The sequence below is a fragment of the Terrapene carolina genome, unplaced genomic scaffold, assembly GCF_002925995.2.
Source record: "Terrapene carolina triunguis isolate 2854851 unplaced genomic scaffold, T_m_triunguis-2.0 Scaffold232, whole genome shotgun sequence".
Taxonomy (NCBI): Eukaryota; Metazoa; Chordata; order Testudines; family Emydidae; genus Terrapene; species Terrapene triunguis.
This window is the reverse complement of record NW_020664583.1, coordinates 7,591,633-7,611,964: the sequence shown is the minus strand read 5'-3', so window position 1 is coordinate 7,611,964 and position 20,332 is coordinate 7,591,633. Positions and strand designations below refer to the sequence as shown.

At 44.9% G+C, this 20,332-nt stretch overlaps 2 protein-coding genes and 1 pseudogene across 4 annotated transcripts in view; 1 reads left to right on the top strand and 2 right to left on the bottom strand.

Annotated features, from left to right (window-relative positions):
• NT5DC2 (5'-nucleotidase domain containing 2) overlaps nucleotides 1–17,453 on the bottom strand; it is a 71,480-nt gene extending 54,027 nt beyond the window's left edge. Inside the window, exon 1 of one of the 2 annotated variants that reach the window (XM_026656715.2) lies at nucleotides 17,400–17,453. Coding sequence is in view for 1 of the 2 variants with exons in the window: in XM_026656714.2 (XP_026512499.1) it covers nucleotides 8,107–8,443 (337 nt within the window). In the remaining variant the exon portion in view is untranslated. Of the gene's footprint in view, nucleotides 1–8,106; nucleotides 8,599–17,399 lie in introns of those variants that run through there. The other variant, XM_026656714.2, reaches the window with a different exon arrangement.
• LOC112103738 lies at nucleotides 12,877–16,181 on the bottom strand (annotated as a pseudogene).
• SMIM4 (small integral membrane protein 4) lies at nucleotides 16,895–20,332 on the top strand. Of its 2 annotated transcripts, none has more exons than XM_024195705.2 (3): nucleotides 16,895–17,143; nucleotides 17,591–17,783; nucleotides 19,972–20,332. In XM_024195705.2, exons 2-3 carry the CDS (start codon nucleotides 17,633–17,635, stop codon nucleotides 20,031–20,033), a joined length of 213 nt encoding a protein of 70 aa, XP_024051473.1. In that variant the 5' UTR covers nucleotides 16,895–17,143; nucleotides 17,591–17,632; the 3' UTR covers nucleotides 20,034–20,332. The 2 variants fall into 2 exon arrangements, with proteins under 2 accessions (XP_024051473.1, XP_024051471.1); XM_024195703.2 differs by having other exon boundaries at nucleotides 17,065–17,147.

The window sequence follows — 20,332 nt, the reverse complement described above, 5'->3', positions numbered from 1 at the left end:
GCGATACGTCGAATTCAGCTACGCTATTCGCGTAGCTGAATTTGCGTATCTTAAATCGACCCCCCCCTGTAGTGAAGACGTAGCCTTAGTGTGTATAGCTGATTGCACATGAGGAACATGGATCTGAGTTCCATTAGGAATCATGTTTGACCAATTACAAGCCATGAGGTATGGCTCTTTCAAATTCTGCTATGCTCATGGAAAGTAATGGAAGGTGTACATGTATGTCAGAGCATATTTGACCTGCTAGGCAGTAACAGGGGCTTTTCAGTACAGGGACTGAACCTATTCAAAGAGGTCAAGTTACTATAGTCAATACTCTGGGACAGGTTCTTTGTCCTATACAGCTTCTTTTGCCACTCTCTGATAGGGCAAAGGGAGAGAAAACAGCTTCAAGTTGCCTGCCGGCACGGGGAATCCCCAACAAGTACAAGCTATACCTGCTCTAGGGCTGGGCAACAGACACAGAATCAGGAAGCCATAATTGGTTGGTAGTTCTCAATTTCTACCCTCTCTCCTGGGTTGCCTTATGTAGGGAGGGGAGTCATCCTTTGCTAGCTGCTCCTCTAGGTCCTGGCAGAGTCAGTTGAGTCCATATCCTGCTCTCCCTGGCAGGGAAGGCAATGGAGCAGCCAAAGCTATCCTGGAACTGCTAAACAGCTGTAGCAGTGAAAAGACTCCAAGTCCTAACAGCATCCCCAGTTCATATCAGCTTTGACGGGGGGCAATTGGGGAGGTAGCGCCTGCATCTCCTCCCCAGAGCAATGGGGTTAATTCAAACTCTTCAGTTTAAAAATTGTACAGCCTGGCTCAGGGGAAGACATTTTCAATTCATGATCAAATACAAATGTTCTTAATACAGTCACTCTTGAGGGTGACAATTTTGAACCTCAACAGCTACAACTGGCCCCAGGGCTAGAGTTTGAACACCACTGCACTAGGTGAAAGGCTTACCATACAGTAGGAGAGAGACTAGTCCTACAATATGCACTTCAATCACTAGGTCAGCACCAGAAAGACTTCATTCCAGGGCAGGTCAACAGTATGTTGCTCGGTGCCCAACAGCTATGACCAACACATATAAATAGGTGATGCTTGGAAAAATGGATGAGAGGCTAGAATAGGAGAAACTCAAGTGGAAAATGGCTCTTTGAAGCCTGCTAAAAAGAGGGCTGCTTTTTGTATTGAAATTCTGCATTTTGCAGTTAGCAGCAATATCATAGTTAGTCACTGTCTAGTCAGCATTTTACCCAGGCAGCGAGTGTATGACTTAATAGATGCAGTATCATTGTATGGGCAAAACGAGCAAACTCTTGAAATAAAAAAAACTCCAGAATTTGCATTACTAACTCTGCTGTGGTTAGGGAAGCAGTCACATTGCCATGTTAAAACATGACTGCTCAAGGACTTATAAATCAACTCATGAATAAACTCCCTGTGATGAAACTTGGCATACACACTTCAGCCAGAAGGCAAGGGTATTGGTTAGATGCTTTTTTGCACTTACGCAACCACCAAAATGCCTGCAACACCCTTCACCCACTAAATATGGCAAGTCATCTGAAATACTGAACAGCTGCTGGTGCTAATTTAAAAACACCCCCAAGGTTCTAACTTGTGTTGGTCTTGCAAAGCAATGTTCTACAACTGTTACAGATCAATGATGCCTAACACCTAAAATGAGAGCACAGTTGTGAACAGTTGGGCAATTTATTGAAAAAATTAGTGATCCCATATGACCTACGTTGACTTGAAAAATGTCCAATCATAGTAGGTGCCAAATATTTCCTGTCATGTGTTGTGCATCTTCAGCTCCCATTTTTCACCAGTGGTAGATGAGACTGCTCAGTAATCCAAAGGAGACTCAACACTTCAGTGTCCAAACCAAAATGTTTTAAAAAGACAGTCCCTATGCCCCCCCAAGGAATTTAAAATGCCATATGCATTAGCTTCTAAATCTCATATGTTTAGTACCACGTAATAAGAAAGAATAGTGATAAGACGCACTATATTTGCCATGATTCTCCTCCATGTCCCCCATTAAAAAGCACTCTGCATTCAAATTACTGTTTTTGCCTGATATTTAAACACCTGCCTCAAATATGGAATTAATAAAACCCCAAGAAGTGTCTAGTTTCATTATTAGTTACAAGTACCTCTATTATTTTCCAAAGTGGTGTTTTGTAGGATTTTACAGCAGCATCTGAAAAAAATTTAAAGTACCAGTAACTCATCGCTTAACATTGTAGTTATGTTCCCGAAAAATGCTACTTTAAGTGAAACCATATTAAGCAAATCCAATTTCCCCATAAGAATTAATGTAAATGGGGGGGGGGGGGTGTTTAGGTTCCAGGGAAATTTTTTTCGCCTGACAAAAGAATATATATACATACATAGACACATTATACACACACACACACACAGAATAAGTTTTAAACAAAATTTGATACTGTACACAGCAATGATCACATTGTGAAGCTTGGTTGAGGTGGTGGAGTCAGAGGGTGGGATATTTCCCAGGGAATGCCTTACTGCTAAATGATGAACTACCACTCAGCTGAGCCCTCAAAGGTTAACACGTTGTTAATGTAGCCTCACACTCTAAAAGGCAGCACCAATGGAGGGAGGAGACACAGCATGGCAGAAAGAGACAGACACACACACAGTGTGTGAGAGAAAGATACACACCGTATGTGAGAGAAACACGCATTTCCCCTTTAAGTACACTGACCCCACTCTAAGTACGCTGCCTTTTAAGTAGATCAGCAAGTTAGGACAGCAGCTGCTGCCAGCAGGCTCCCTCCATCCTGAGCCCTGTCATGTCTTCCCCTTCCCCCCGCTCCTCCACCGAGCAGGGGGGATACCCTGACATTAGCACCCCTCTTCCCCCACCACTCCGCACAGTGAGCAGGAGGCTCCCAAGAGCAGCTCAAAGTCAGAGGGCAGGAGCAGCACAAGGCAGTGTGGGGAGGGACAGCTGAACTACCTGGCACTTGATAGCCTGCCGGGCAGCTGCTGAGCCACCCTGGTTCCAAACCCCCACCAGCTAGCTCCAATGGGCTGCTCTTTCTGCAAGCAGCGGACAAAGCAGGAGGCTGCCAAACAATGTTATAAGGGAGCATTGCACAACTTTAAACAAGCATGTTCTCTAATTGATCAGCAACGAAACAACGTTAACCGGGAGGACATTAAGTGAGGAGTTGCTGAAGTTAAAAAAAAAAAAAAAAAAAAAAAAAAAAAAAAATGTTGTGACTAAAGCAGCCAGCACAGGGACCTTGTTCTTATGGTAGACACCTTCCAGCATCACAGATGGCTCTGTGGTATTAAGGCAGTAGGCTCCATCTTGGCAAAGGCCAACAGGCCTTGCACTCAAAGTGCAGGCCTAACAAAGGGTATTAAATGACAAAAGATGATGCTGAAACAATGCTGACTTTGCTGTGTTTAAAGTAGCAATTTCATTCTAAAAATATTTTTCAAGCACAGATGTCTAGAGCCTTACAAAGAGCTTTAGGTATTACCCTCATTCTACATTTGGGGAAACTGAGGTAGAGGGTGACTTACTTAAGGTGACAGAGGTCAATAACAGAACTGGGAACTGAAACTAGAGATCTCCTGACTCCCAGTCTCTGCTCAATCCACTAAGCCAGGGGTCGGCAACCTTTCAGAAGTGGGGTGCCGAGCCTTCATTTATTCAGTCTAATTTAAGGTTTCGCGTGCCAGTCACACATTTTAACGTTTTTAGAAGGTCTCTTTCTACAAGTCTATAATATATAACTAAACTACTGTATGTAAAGTAAATAAGGTTTTTAAAATGTTTAAGAAGCTTCATTTAAAATTAAAATTAAATGCAGAGTCCCCCGGACCGGTGGCCAGGACCTGGGCAGTGTGAGTGCCACTGAAAATCAGCTTGCATGCCGCCTTTGGCACTCGTGCCATAGGTTGCCTACCCCTGCACTAAGCCATGATACCTCCCAAACCCAAGTGATTTGTAGAGCACCTATTGTGATAGTAACTCTTGGGTAGAATTAGTAGCTAAATGGCCAAACAGAAACTACTTAAGTTGCAACATATTATGAATGTTAGTTTTTAGAGTAGCCTACAAGTGATGCTATATTGAGAACCAACAAGACAGAGCCACCTATTCTTTGAGCCTTTGAGTCTGCTTGAGACTTGCAACATGTTCAGAATGAAGATATGCTAGATCAAAGACAGACATCTCTACGATGTACAGGGATCAACATCAAAAAAGCCCAGACTTCTCTTCTTATTTTACACCATCTCATTAAAAAAAAAAAAAAAAAAAAAAAAAAAAAAAAAAAGGGAGATACTGAATGTGTTTTGCAGTATTACTCAAAGCACAGATTATCCCACACAGTTTACACACTTGAGTTTCTTACACAAAAGAAGAAACACATGCAGCAACAACTTCACAGCTGCTATCTCCAATCCTCTCTGCAACCCTTTTTCCAACCTCACTTAGATTCCCCAATATCATGTTTTCCATCTCTTAACTTATGACTTGGGGGGGGGGGGCGGCGCGCGCTTTGGGCCTCATCTTTCAAGGGGCCAAGCACCCTTCTCAGTTTGGAACTGTGAGCAACAACAGAAGTCCAAGAGGACCTTTCCAGATCAGGCCTTTCTGCATGCCCCAAACTCATCAGCTCTCGGCTAAGCCATAGCCGAGAGCTGATAACATAACATTCAAAATCACCAAACCATTCCCAAAAATACCACCATTTCCCCTGCAATCTCACCTCAGGAACTCTGGTATCTGACTTCACCTTAATTTATTTTACAAATGTGGGAGGCAAGTTTGCAAGTGACCTCCAAAATATTGTTAAATTCAAAATATTCTCCACCAAAATTCACATGCCTGCCTTCATTCCTTAAATCCCTGCTTTAGTACATGCTTCGTTTGTGCCAGGGCGTGCCAGGGCTGAGCCCCAGCACCTCTGGACTTTGCAGTTCATACCCCGGCACCGCTGGGCTCGCTGTGTCAGTTATGAAAGTAACAAACCTGCTTGAGCCCTGGCATCTCTTTCATTACAAAATTAACCACTGGCTTTAGTCTCCCCCAAAATCCAAGTTAAAGCTTCAATTTACCATCATCTCTCTTCAGCAATACCTAGAAATGGACATGTCTAATTCTCTATAGCCAAATTGTCACTTGTTTTCCACTTTTGTCAGAATTCGGTACCATAATCTCAGGGTGGGGGGAGGGATAGCTCAGTGGTTTGAGCAATGGCCTGCTAAACCCAGGGTTATGAGTTCAATCCTTAAGGGGGCCATTTAGGGATCAGGGCAAAAATCTGTCTGGGGATTGGTCCTGCTTTGAGCTGAGGGTTGGATTAGATGACCTCCTGAGGTCCCTTCCAACCCTGATATTCTATGATTAATCTCAGTATCACTAACAAAACCACCAGATCCTACTCCCTTGGACTCTTAGTGGTCATAAAACAAAGGAACTGACATATTGGTTCAGATTATTCATCCACCAAGCCTGATTTTCTGCCTCCAGCAGCAAATAACTGGATTTTTTTTTTGTTTGTTTGCTTTATCTGAAAAAAACTCCTAGAACATACATGGGCAATATGCAGTATTGTTAACGGCTGGCCCTGGATGGGATTGAGGGGAGGAAAGAGAGAAGAGTGACTTCTCACCCCAGCTGTAATAAGATTATCCCCAAAAGCATGTGATTTTTGTTACCTCCTTGTTCCTATACGGCTCATTCTTCCCAGAGCATGCCTCTGCCATATCACATTATTTATATACTGTGGTCTCCATATTTTAATAAAATGCATAAGCTAGAACAGCTGTTAATATATAAAATGTTTTTGAATGGTGAGATACCATACATAAAGGAAGCTGTATTGAAAAAAAGTACACAATAAGTAAAAGTGCATAATTCTAATCACATCAGCTTTTGCGTAGCTATTAACTTTACTGCCATGTTCAAGCACACCATAGTATAATGCATTTCCAGTACTCCAGGAAACAGCTGTGAACTTCTGATACATGGTGCTTCCCTGCACCAAACCCATATCATTGCTGTTTAGTGTGTGTAAATAGAAGCTTCCCTATACATTATTCTGTTCCAACTCATTCAATCAGCAAAGAACATTAAAATCTCTTCTGGTGTGAAAGGTGGTATCAACAACGAACCAAGCAGTCACCAAAAGCTGATTACAAAAGGCAGAGTTTCTATTTACATCTTGATAAGCATTTATAATGGGGAAAAATGCAGAAAGAGACATGTTTTATCAGTGAAGAAGACTGTTTGTAACATACAGAATTTGTAAGATTACCCAAACATGACATTGATTCATCAAAGATCTGACAACATTTTCCATTATAGTCAGTCTGTCAAATATTTGCAATTCAACTAGAGAGGCTCATTTGACACTGAAACTTGAAATAACTGTCAGTCAAGGAGCAAACCTTTGACACCAAGTTTGGTGTAAGTCAGTTTTAGTCATAAACAAGTTATGGGACACAAAGAATTCAGGATTTACACTTTTCCTGACAGGACTCAAGAATAGGTTTGTGTGTGTTTTCATGTGTGTGCCGTTATTAATCAGACTTTTTTATACAGTGTATGGCAAATACCTTACTGAAGGTCTGAGAAAAGACTATTCTTCTGCATGCATATTAGCTACTTCACATATTTTGCACTCTGCATTTGGTACTGCTAATCATATCGCACAGATCGACATATCCATGATAACATACACAAATGCAGACTGTTGTAATAATGTCAAGAAGTCTGCACGTGAAGTTGCTAAATAAACATTTATCAAGAGATTGTACTAGCTTCTATCACCACATATTTTAAATTGAGAGGTTCTCGCTCCTCTTTTAATACTAGCATAAAACAAAAGGAAAATGAGCTCCAAGACACTGCTAGAGCAACATTAGGACTCTGACAAGTTGGAACTTCTTTGCAGCTTGGGGCTTAAAACTAACACCCATTCTGACAGCATATACTTAACACTTCCTATTGTCTCTTGTGGACACACAGTATTTACCTTTGCACATCCCACTAAGGAACATAAAGAACCTTACATTTTATAATCTCATTTTTCTTTTGTTTGAAAAACACTCATGACAAAACAAGCAAATATAAACAGCACCACTGTCTTCATAGATTAATATAACTATACAACAGGAGCACTTCCTTCCTCTTCCTAACAATAACAGCCTTACAAACAGCTATTTCACAGTAGAAAAAGAAAAGTCAGACTGTGCTAGCCTGGCAAGGTTGCTTACCCAGGGCATTCCAGGGATTAATTAACCCACAGGAGAATATCCTCCTTTAGTTTGTGCTGGGTAAGGAACTGCCTACCAAACTGTTTAAGAAAATTTAGCAAGGAGGTGCTGAAAGGTGCTGATTTGACAGCCTTGGAGACTGAAGTCCTGTACCTGTTCTGTGGTTAAATACAACACAACTTCTGGTGACACAAGTTTGCCCATGCTTAATAGCTTGATATGAAAAGTATTCCAAGGAGGAGTTCTGTATCCATCGCCTTGCCCATGCTAACAAAATTCAGGGTCATAATTCACCACCAGTAAACAACCACGTAGTCAAAAAGTGCCAGTGTCCTGGCAACGCTAAGAGGCGATTTACAAGTCTGAGTTTTGCTCGGGCAGATGCATCCCCCCCCCCCCCCCCATTAAGGAAGGTGACTACTAGTGCCCGTTATGGTGATGCTTGTGTAGAGTGGACGCTTGGGCATTACAAACCGTATCCAGACCACCACTCTGGGCAGGGCCCGTGATGCGACCCACCAGGCAGAAGGCCTGCCCACCTACTGACTGACTGCGAGCGCAGGAGTTTGTTGGCGCACAGCCCCGGGGGTGCACGCTTGGAGACTGACCGTAGGACATTTTCCCCGCGGGGGAACCGGCTGCCTGAGGCAGAGCCGGCCTGGGGCTGGGCTGGGTCTGACGGGGGGCTGGCAGCACTTCAGTCTCTAGCGGTTCCCCGTCCTCCCTGAGCCGGAGGCAGGGCACAGCCCGGACCCCGGGGGGCAGCGTGGCCCGGGAACTGAGAAGCAGTACGAGGCACTGCAGGAGGCGGCAGGCCCAGTGCCCGAAGCCGGTTCTTACCATACACCAGCTTTTTCATCTCGTGGTATCTGGCCCATAGGTAGGACTTAGTGTCGGCGCCCTCGGCAGGGCTAGGCTGGCTGCTCAGGGGGCCGGCTGCGGCCGGGCTGGGCTCCGCGGCTCTCCGGGCTCTGCCGGGGACTGCCGGGGGTGGGAATTGCCCCGCAGACTGGTGCTGAGCCCTTTGCTGGCCCCAGCCCGCCCGCCTGCCCTCGCCAGGGCCGCTGCTGGCGGCGGAGCTGCAGCTTTGGCAGAAGACGGCGGCGGCCAGCTGCAAGCCAGCCCCGTTACCCTTCCACAAGCCGCTGCCCGCAGCCTTGAAGCCGACGGCGGCCATGACCTCCCCGCGGCTCCCCGGCAGGCGCGGAACTTAAGGCGGGCCCGAAGAACCGCAGCCCTCTGGAAAGGGTCTAAAGCTCCGCGCGCGCTCCCATGCACCACCGCCCGCTCCGGCTACCCTGCAAACCGAGCACCCAGCCAGCCGTCTGCTGCTCGGGGACCGCGGCAACTAACTCCGCGCTGCCAGCCAATGAGCAGCCGAGCCAAGCAGCCAATCCTCGATTCTGCGGACGAGCCAGCGTTCGGTGGCTGCAGGGGCGGTCTCTACAGACCAGCAAACCCCGTCTACACAGCCGCCACGTGTGGGCCCCGGGGCTGCGCGGCGGCACGGAACTTGTAGTTCTCCCCACTGTTTCACTAGGGACCTGGTCAGGCAACCGACGCGCCAAGTACTACAGCTCCCATGAAGCATTTCGCCCATATAGCTGGAGGGTATTTAAATGTTGTTTATTGCAGCTCTGCGGTAGCGATACTCAGGGCTCTGCGTGGTTGGGGTTTTTTGGTGTGCGTGGCAGTGTGGGGAGAAGGGGATGTGACTTCCGTTCTTCTCAGTTACTATTTAAAGGAAGAAATGGGAGAGTCCAGTAGCCTGAGTTATTTCCAACTGGACTGACCACAGAAGAAAGCAGTAAAGAGAATAATTCTGCCCTTACACGGGAAGATGGAGTAGATGTATACCATCTTCTCCATATTATGTTTTTATGACCTTATCTACATTAGGGAACTTAAGGGAAAAGCCCGTTAGTGCTACCACCAGTTCAGCTGTACTGCTGGGAGCTCTATTGTAGACAATATTCCATCCTCTTCATGCATTGTTACAAGTCAGCAGATTTGAAAGCTGTGTAAAAAAATAAAAATGAGAAGGGAAAAAAAAAACACCCTGGAAGCTGTTGGAGCATTAGTACTTGTGGCACCTTAGAGACTAACAAATTTATTTCAGCTGTAGCCCACGAAAGCTTATGCTGAAATAAATTTGTTAGTCTCTAAGGTGCCACAAGTACTCCTGTTCTTTTTGCAGATACAGACTAACACGGCTGTTACTTTGAAACCTGTTGGAGCATTGTGTACATTAGAACTCCACTGGTGCTATTATAAATGCAGCCAAAACAATTTTTTTCTTCAATTCCATGGCCTATGAGTAAGGCTAAGAATTTAGTCATGGGCATTTTTAGTAAAAGTCATAGACAGGTCACAGTCAATAAACAAAAATTCAGGGCCCAGTGACCTGTCCATGACTTGTACTATATACCCCTGACTACATTTTTGGTATTCTGGGGAGCTCCAGGGGTACAGCTGCTGCTCTGGAGGGGGGACTCCGGGGCATCCGCTGGTGCTCATAGATGGGGGGGTGTGGCCAGGGACTGTTGCTGCTGCTGCTAGTGGGGGACAACCCCGCCAGCCTGGGACCACCCCGCTGTTGCTCAGGCGGCCCTGAGATCAGACGTACCTGCTGGCTGCAGAAGTCACGGAGGTCCCGGAAAATCATGGAATGACTTCCGTGACCTCCATGACAGACTCTCTAAGGTGCCACAAGTACTCCTAGCCTTACCTATGAGTCTTTCAACAACTGATCATTACACACCTCACATACACACATTGAACACTGTCCCAGGGCATTTTGATCAGGTTATTTTGGTTTACATGATGAGATAAAAACATGGAATGATGGTATATTTAGTAGGCTGCCAATGAATTTCTTCAGAAATAGCATTCGTAATCCCATTATTAGCCACACTTCTTAAAAGCATTAAACTGCATTTTAATTAAAATAAAATAAGTTAATCCTTGCCCTCTATAATACAGTTAGAAGTATTTAAATCAATCCTCTCTTGCAAGCAGTTATGTCTCCTTTTGGAATTAAGTAAAATTAAGTTCTTCCCATATAATTATATACTTAAGCACAGATAATATACTCAGCCCTGGACAGAAAAAAAATTGAGGACAGTCCCTTCCTGCCAGACCAGCACAAGACCAAAATAAATGGTGGAAACTGGTGGATACCCTTATACACCTCAGGGTTCAACAGGATAAAGAAAGATCCTGCAAGTCAACATGCTGTTTCACTCTCTTGTAAATCTTTTCTTAAACCCTTTGGGACTGAAAAAAAAATGCCTAAACTGAAAAATATTAGACAAACACCCACTTTTTACTAAACCCTTGACATAGTCCAGTTGTGCACTCAAGCTTTTAACACTGGACCATAATATATTGCACATATTTGGTCCAAGTACAGTGTTATGTTAATTTATTATAATGGGGCTGAATTATGTATGCTATTTTTGCAGAACAGGGATTGTAGAAGTGCCCTGCTAAGTAAGTACCAGATCTAGATGCCCGTGTGCAAACAGAACTCCATGTATCAGTTCTGAAGATTTCTAAAATGGGAAGTACTGTAGAGGCAGACCACTGATGCCACTTTAGCCCTGGCAGAATAAGACCAATGACCCTAGCTATTGTCATCCTAGCTAAGGCATAACAGGACTCAATTCATAATCTACTCAATTTACACGGGCACTGAATGAAAATGGCATTCCCTTTACACAGATCTCCAAAAGCTACAAAAAATCTTCTGAATTCTTAATGGTCTTACTTCTATCCATGTAGATTGAAACTCAAAGCCCTCTTGACATACAGGGCATGGAGCTCAGGAAGCAGAGTATATCCCAAAAGTGAGAATACAGACAGGCCACCTTGAAGAAAAAAATGTGCCTGTCCCAAAACCAATTTTTTTTTAGCTTCTATGATGGGGTTACTGCTTTTAAAACAACCTAATGTTGGGATAGAGGGAAGGTTGCTGGGTTTTGTGTATCTCATTCTTCTACCTCAAGGATAAGTTGCTGCTCAAAAACTCAAAAACCTCAGTGCACTAACTGGATCATCTGAAAATGAAAACTGGCCTCTTGCCTCAGTTTCCTTGTGAAACCTAGCCAAATGCAATTGCACCTTCCACTGCACATGGAAGGATGAACTTTCTCTGAAATACAGTGCCAGTGGCCAAGCAGAGCCACAAAAGAAATTTAATCATGAGATGGATACCTCATTAACCTTTTCTGTTGTTTGATGGGGTTTACAGCAGCGGAAAGCCAGTTTTCAATATTAGAGTCTTGTTCAGATGTGCTTGGAGTTTTTTCTGTACAGCTTAGCAGCTTGGAGCAGGTGTACTGCAGAAAGTAAACTAGTTACTTTCAAAACAAAATATTTTATTGGTATCCCCAAAATGGGAGAAAGGAGCAGAGCCATCAGCTCTATATCAGAGGTAAACACATACCCCTGCTCAGGATAGGATTTCAGGTTTAACATTCTGTGCCCATTTGTCATTGTGCATCACTGATCCATTGGCAAGCTGCTTCACTGCACAGTACTATCTCTTAGGGTTAATTCAGTTTCACTTATCCAGGCTGACATTTGGGGGTTCCTCAATCTAGGGGAAAGTATGTGTAAATTTGCTTATTTGAAGGTACCATTTGACTAGATTCCTCAGCTTGGGTGTCACACCTCCCTGTGAAGCCATGCAGTCAACTCTTCTCTCACGACAGCCTTGAAATCACAGGACGGGGTCGGTAGTAACCAACAATCATCAAATTAGGCCTGAATAAAAACTGGGAGTGGATGGGTCATTACACAAACAAAAAACTATTTCCCCATGCTAATTTCCCCCTCTACTGTTACTCACACCTTCTTGTCAACTGTTTGAAATAGGCCATCCTGATTACCACTATAAAAGTGATTTTTCCTCCTGCTGATAATAGCCCACTTTAATTGATTTGTCTCGTTAGAGTTGGTAAAGCAACCCCCATCTTTTCATGTTCTCTGTATATATATATATCTATCTTCCTACTGTACTTTCCACTCCATGCATCTGATGAAGTGAGTTTTAGCTTCATGCCCAAATCAAATTGTTAGTCTCTAAGGTGCCACGAGTACTCCTGGTTCTTTTTCCTGGTCTGTTACACAGATAAGCAACACAGAAAATTACTCAGAGAGTGAGAGGCATTAGCAAGTGGGGAAAACCCTGGCCTAGGGCCCCTGACCACAAAGAATGCTAGCAAGGGGGCAATACCCTCTCTTAGGACCCACACCCTGGCCCCAAGCCTGAGAGCCTTTGGCAAGGGACTAACACCCCAGCCCAAGGCGTAGCACCCAGGCCCCTTGCCTGAGATCCATCGCCAAGAGACCAACACGGTAGCCCAAGGCAGGGCCGGTACAAGGATATTTTGCACCCTAGGCGAAACTTCCATCTTGCGCCCCTCCCCACCCCCCACCCTCCCAGCATCGCTTATTAAAAACTTTCAAAAATGAATGCTGCATAATGTGGCATTGTTCATTAGAATTAATACACATTCGGCTTGAAATTTTATTAATTTAATTATTTAGTCTACATATTTAATGAAAATAAATGAATAACCTGACAGTGTTGACGTTGTTATTGTTTTCACTTTGCACAACATAGCATGGATCTTAAAATAAATCACATACATTATACACAATACACTGTCACAGAGTAACACGTTATAATTTAGAATTTATTTTTCCGCGCTTTCAGTTTAGCAAATTTAGAAACAAGTTCCTCCAAGTCAATGCTGCGAGCAATGTCATGTTCTCTTGACAAGGTAGATAGCCCAACAAGTCTTTGTTGCAACATTGATGTTCGCATGTATGTTTTTATCAACTTGAGCTTCGAGAAGCTTCGCTCACCACTGGCCACAGAAACTGGGAGAGTCAAGAGGATGCGAAGAGCAATAACTGTGTTGGGGACACTATCTGTCAGTTTATTTGTGCATCTGAAGTTCAATACATCTTGCAGTGATGCACTCTTTTGGACTCGTCGTGCAATAGCTTGCAATTCATTGCACAAGTCAAAGGCATCAATATCTTTGGATTCACCATGTTGCAAAGCTTGCTCCAGATTCAAGCAATGTTCCATAATTTGCTTTGGTGTTGTATTTTGCAAACTGTAAACATCATATAGGAAGCCAAATACTGAACTAATTTGCTGCATCAATGTGAATCTTTCTTCAACTGAATGTATTGCTGTGTCGATGACTGCAAAATAAAAGTTCACTTTGAATTTTTCTTTCAGATTGTAAATAGGTTAGTCATCTGCTTCATATGTGAACTGCTTCCTCTTTTTTCTAATATGGATTGGATCTGGTTCAAAAAGTGCCGGTACATCCAACTCCTCCGCAAGTTCACCTGCATCTACCAATGTTTTCTCAAAGTCTGCATCACTTCTGTGGCCTATGAGAAACTTCTTGGTTTCTCCAAGTTGATTAATGGCGTCACTTATGTTGAATTCTTTTGCCTGAAGTTGTTTGCTAGTCATGTTGATCTCAAAAAATATGTCATACCACACAACAAGAGAAATAAGAAACTTGAAACTAGAAATGGGTTTTGCAAGATCCTTTGCATCAACTCGTGACGTATTGCCAGATGATCCTGTTAGAGTAGTGTCATCATAGATCTCTATCAGAGCATCATAGATGTCACCAAGCTGACAGCGAAGAGGTTTCAAGGCATCAATTCGACTTTCCCATCTTGTTTCACTCAATGGTTTAACTGTGAGATTAGATACGTGGTATGTTAGAACTTCCCAGCGACGTGTAGAAGCTGAGAAATACACATAAACACGTTGAACTAAATCAAAGAAGGCAGTTGCCTCCAAGCAACATTTTGCAGCATCATTAACAACCAAATTCAATGAATGTGCACTGCAAGGAACGAAAAAGGCTCGTGGATTAATATCCAAAATTCTTCATTGGACACCATTTTCTTTCCCTTTCATATTGCTCCCATTATCGTATCCTTGACCACGCAAGTTTTCTATAGGCAGTGACATCTCTTCCAACTGGTGAAGAATAGTTTCTGTCATACCAGCTCCAGTTGTCTCCGTAAGCGACACAAATCCCAAGAAGTGTTCCTTTATGAATACTGATTCAGTCTCATTCTCTGTCTCTGAAGTAGGCCTATCCACAAACCAAATGATTATGGTCATTTGTTCAACGTGGCCTGCATCTGGTGTACAATCTAGAATGATTGAAAAGTATTTTGCAGCACGAGCAGATGCTAGGATTTTTTGTTTGATGGCATTGGATAGAAGCTAAATAAGCTCATTCTGTATGTCTTTCCCTAGGTGACGTAAACATTGATTAAGAGATCAGGATGACTTTTCCTTAAAATTAAGCAATGTTGATTGTAATCAGAAATACACCCTTTTTGGTCACCTATACTTCCTTCCTTCATTCTTTCATATCCAAATCTACTACATTTTATTCTACCTTTATAATATTGAATTATTGTTATTAATAAAATTTATAAAATTAGAATGGCAGATACTCCATCATACTGGGGTATCGGGTTAGGTGGGGAAGGGAAGCAGACCGGATTTAGTCAGTGACGGTTCGAGTTTGGCCGGGAGAAGAAGGAAGCAGACTGGGTTCGGGTCAGTGGGGGATTGGGTTTGACTGAGGAGCGGAAGGGAAGAAGACCGGGTTGAGACAGTGGGGTATCGGGTTAGCTGGGGAAGGGAAGCAGACTGGGTTTGGTCAGTGGGGGTTCGGGTTTGGCTGGGGAGTGCAAGGGGAGCAGACCGGGTTTGGGTGTGGAGGGGGGTGGCGGACAGGGTAGGATTCAAAGAGTCGCAAGGTGAAATGGGCGCTCTCCTCTCTAGTCCCTGGCATGCAGCAGTGGGCCAAATCACAGTGCAATTGCAACAGGGCAATGGGAGCGTGTCGCCAGTCCGTCCTGCGCCCGGGCTGGGGAGTTGAATGCTGGGCTCTCGCTCTGGCAGGGGGGCGTGGGGCAGGCAGGATTGTTAGGCAGAGAGTGCGCGGCCCTCACACCAAAACAGGGTCGGGAGGGTAGAAAGCTGGGGCGCAGGGAGGTGGGTTAAAGCGGCTTAGCCGCCCCTCCACGCAAGAGAGTCCACAGAGCTGCCAGCCTCGGCCTCCCTCCCTTCTCTCCCCAAGGAGCAGAGCCTCTGCCCTGGAAAACCTGCAGCCTGCTCTCCGAGGAGCATGCCATGTGCAAGCCGCCCCGCTTGCACCACACTGACAGCACAACTCAGCCCCAGCAGGGGGTCTTACACTCCCCCCGCCCCCCCCCGTCCCCAAGCTGCTCCACTCTCCTTCTGGCTGCTGCTGTGCAAACTACTACAAGACAGAGGAGCTAATATTGTAATAATGTACCTACCAACACAGCAATCTGTACAATTATTGATTCACAATCAAAGGACTTCACATGGCAGAAGTCAGAGAGCAATTGGGACTTCCCTGGTTTTCTAAATGGCAGGAGACAGGAGTCGGAGAAAGAACAGGAGTACTTGTGGCACCTTAGAGACTAACAAATTTATTAGAGCATAAGCTTTCGTGGGCTACAGCCCACTTCTTCGGATGCATAGAATGGAACATATATTGAGGAGATATATATATACACACATACAGAGAGCAATTCACTGGGAGCATGGTTCTTATCACCTCCTCCTCCCTATAGTCTGTGATCTAATCAAAGGACTTCCCAATTCGCTGGCTTTGTAAATGGCAGGAGAGCAATTCATTGGGAGCGTAGTTCTTATCTACGTCCTCCCTACAGTCTGCAATCTGCAGCCTGCGTCTATTTTTAGGCACCAGCTTTTCAGCGCCCCCCAGAACTTGGCGCCCTAGGCGGCTGCCTAACTTGCCTAGTGCTTCCACTGGCCCTGGCCCAAGGCCTCGCTCCCCAAACTCCTTCCTGTGAGCCATCGGCAAGGGGCCAACACTCCGGCCAGGGCCCGGCATCCTGGCTCTCGCCTGAAAGCCATAGGCAAGGGGAAAGAACCCGGTCACTGGCTCCACCCGCCAAGCCCTGTGCAGGGCGCCCCTGCCGCAGGCAGTGACCTATAGCAGCGCCCCCCGCGCTAGAGGGGGCAGGGCAATAAGCCCCAGACCAGGGGTAGGCAACCTATGGCACGTGTGCCGAAGGCGGCACGCAAGCTGATTTTCAGTGGCACTCACACTGCCCGGGTCCTGGCCACCAGTCCAGGGGGCTCTGCATTTTAATTTAATTTTAAATGAAGCTTCTTAAACATTTTAAAAACCTTATTTACTTTACATACAACAATAGTTTAGTTATATATTATAGACTTAGAGAAAGAGACCTTCTAAAAATGTTAACATGTATGACCGGCACACGAAACCTTAAATGAGAGTGAATAAATGAAGACTCGGCCACACCACTTCTGCAAGGTTGCCAACCCCGGCCCCAGACCCACAGGGACTGAAGGAGATTTGACCGAACACGAGACGAAGCCACGCACAGCCGCTGGGGCTGTCTGTCACCTGGCAGACCCCGCCCCTAGGCTACGACCCCTCCGCAAACCCCGCTCCTTAGGCCCTTCCATTTTCAGCCGCTCTGACCAATCAGGCAAGCGGCAACTCACCCGCCTGGATCACGTGCCCGCTACGCTTCTTCTGCCCGCCGCAGCTGCGCTGTCTTCCTCGCGTTCGCCCTTCCGCGCCCGAAGTGGGACGGGAGGGGGTTCGTCGTCCTTCATACGGATCGCGAGACGCCTCCCCCGATTGGCTGCACTCAAAGTTCCCGAGGGGGAGGAGGGCATATCCGGATTGGGGACCGTTATCTGAGTGACCGTTGGGGCCCCTCGAGACCACCACACAGGCTGGGGGAGGCTCTGGGGCTCCCCAGGCAGGAACTCGGACAGCGGCCTGTAGGTTTGTTCTCTGCGGGGCGGCGAGGCCCCAGCTCCCCCGTCCCTGCCCCCACTAGTGTGCTCGGGGAAAGGGAGGGGGGTTAACACGTCCTCCCCTTCCCTTGATCCTGGCTGAGTCCGCACTGCAGCTCCCCCCGCCCGCTGCACTGTTCGCTCAAGCTGGAGGCTATTGTGCGTGGACAGGAGTCGGGGTGCGTGGAGCTAACGCGACTGTGAAGACGCAGGAGGGGAGAGCCGACCTGCCTCCTCTCACCCGTGCTCAGCTGCTCCCCGAGGGGCGGGCGGAGGGAATGGTGTAGTGGCAAAGACCCTGCTGCTCTTGTTTACGGTGTGACAAGCCTTTCCCTTCTCCCACGTGCACCTTGACGCACTGGAAACACCCTGTAGTTGGTTGTTTGGGCTCGTAAACGCTTTATTTGACTCCACAACTCTTCTTTCTTTCAGCTTGTTTGGGGGTGGACAGGAGACCCTCTTGTCATCCCTGAAATGCTGGTGAGGAGAAAAATAAGATACTTCTTGCAGCTGGTGCCTGGAAGGCACCGTTTTGGCATGTACAGATTCCTTCCTTTCTTCTTTCTCCTTGGGGGAGCCATGGAGTGGTTTATGATCAATGTCCGGCTTGGCGAAGAGACATTTTGTAAGTGGCAGGAGAGTATTGTCAAGTTGCACATATTCCGCTCTTGGATCCAGTACCTTTTTCTCTAGTGAAGTCGGCCTGAAATTGCCTGCTGTTACTGATGATCTACTATCCAAAATATTCTACTATTCCAGGATGCACACATCCTCATTTTTCTTACCTGTAAACTACAGCTCCCATGAACTAAATTCTCATAGGCATGCTAGAGCACACCAGTGCTATTTTTGTTTACTTATCAGCAGCTTTCATTAGAGTTGGTTTAAAAATCCGATTTAAGATTTTAAGTAACAAACAATTAGCATCCAGTTTAACAAAGTATGCTTAAACTTTAAACACCCATTACATTTTTAATAATCTGAAAATTAGTTGCTCTGTAGCTTATATTGTAAGACTTGCCATTGCAGGTTCTGTTTCAGCCTGAGAGCAGCTGAAGACACTCTACCTAATGCCCTGTCAGCAGTGGAATCAGAACCATCCAAGCAAAACAGTTTGTCAGTATCAGGGTAGTAATCCAGTATATTGAGTGTCACGCTTTTAATCCAGGTGCAATGAAGGTAAAACATTAATTTGGCTGTTGTACACCTGAAAGATTAATGAGTTGCATTAAAGTGGCTTCCTCTCAGCAAGCTATTTACTCAAGTAAACTCTATGTAAGCAATGAATTAGGGAGTTTTTTTTTTTTTTTTTTTTTTTTAAATAAAGAAGCCTCATATTAAACTTGTGTATATAGGGGCATTTCAGAAAGAGGAACTAAGTAACATTTCAATGTTGCTGTTTGGTATGATGCAACAATCCATCACACTTCACATGCAGGAATACTTTTCTATATCCTGATGTTTTCTACATTTGCAAACACCTAAATATATCATTTCCACAGCTGAAAACTAATATTTTTCCCAGTTCAATGTCTCACATTAGGTGCTTGTAGTGGGTTGGTTGGTTTGTTTTGCATGTAAATCTTCCACTGGCACTACTGCTGTATGGTAAGGTTATGAAGCAAAGCATGTTAGTTAGAAAACATCCTTTGCATTTCAGCAGATTAGTTTATTTTGCTCCATGTATCAGGAATGCCATATACCTAAATGATGCTGCACTAAAGGCAGAGCTGTCTCACTTAATTTCTGCAGTTTTACTTGTTTCCAAACTGGTTGTTTTTGTGAAAAACAGGCATACATGGTAAAACTGATCATTAATCATTGTTTTCCACTGCAGGAACTCATCTGGTCACGGGTATTTATTATGAATTAGAAGTTCAGACAGGACCATATTAAGGCAACATGGGGCCTTTGCCATTCTGTGGCATGGGGTAGGGGATAGACAGGTGGTTTCTAGCTTGTGCCATGCCTTGTGTACTATGCAGCTTCCTCTCAAGTGGCAAGTGCCACCCAAACAAGATGTCTGCTGGGGGGAGACAGGCACCACTACCACCCAAAGGAGAGAGACTTCAGCCTTCATAAACCTGGAAGGGGCGGGGGGGGGGGGGGCTAACATCACTCCAGCAGAGCTGTGATTGAGCAGTGGCAATCAAAGCCCCTCTCTCACAATCCTTTGCTGGTGTGGTGTGACTAGGGCCCCCCCCAGAACAGTGCTTTTTCAGAGTCAACACTTCATTCTGTGGAGTAGCTCACAGCTGAGCTGTTTCAGGCTGTCAGCACATGTAGGTAGACATTAGTGTGTTAGTTACACTCAGGTTACATTTTCAATCCTTTCTTTGCAAGCATCAAGTCTAGAAACAGTTTTGTTGTTGTTGTTTTTTGGGGGGGCGGGGAGTTTATTTTAAATGAAGCTGAGATTCTGAAGCCTTTGTGATATTCTAGGAACCTAGGCACAGACCTATACCTTAATCTGGCCCTGCCTTCAAACAGGTGTGCTGTCTTCTCTTTTTAAATTGTTTCCATGGGAAGGTACACAGTTCCTTGGCTACATCACATTTCAGGTATAGAATTTTTTAAAAAAAATGTATTCTGTCTTGGATAAAACAGCAATTCTGGCCAAGATGGAAGTGATTTTATTTTTTAAAGAGGATAGATTAGACTCATTAACTCATTCTTTAAATTCTTGTCAGCATCTATAAATGGGAACTAGCTTTGAAAGCTCCTAAGCGTCAAACTTCACAAATTTAGGATTTTGTTCTTGGAAGATTGTTTATTGGCTCTTCCTAAAATCTCAAATAATCTCTTCATGGCAGATGATGTTTACCGTAGGAAACGGTCGGAGAGACAGTATGAGCAGAGGATGGAAGAAAGATGAATTTTGCACTGAACCATTTTGACAGAAATACCCTGAACTCTTGAATCCTGTGAATAATAGTTTAGAGAATTGTCACTCCTGTTAAATGAATTCACAAGACTACATCTCTGCAAGTTGGACTGTAATGCACTCAGTGCCTGGTCTATGAAACATGGTTTTCCAAAATATTTTTAGAATGTATTTTTCTTTCACCCATTTTAGAATCTTTTCCAGTAATATTTTCTGAATAGAAGAGTGAAGAATATTGTTTGTGCAAAGCTCTGTTAAGTGAACCTAACTGAATAAACAAAGTACCACTG

Excerpts from the sequence above, each read along its gene's own strand:
- SMIM4 (XM_024195705.2), top strand. The coding sequence starts at position 17,633 with ATGCTGGTGAGGAGAAAAATAAGATACTTCTTGCAGCTGGTGCCTGGA. Across the intron at positions 17,784-19,971 it reads GCTTGGCGAAGAGACATTTT|ATGATGTTTACCGTAGGAAA; the intron begins GTAAGTGGCAGG and ends TCTTCATGGCAG.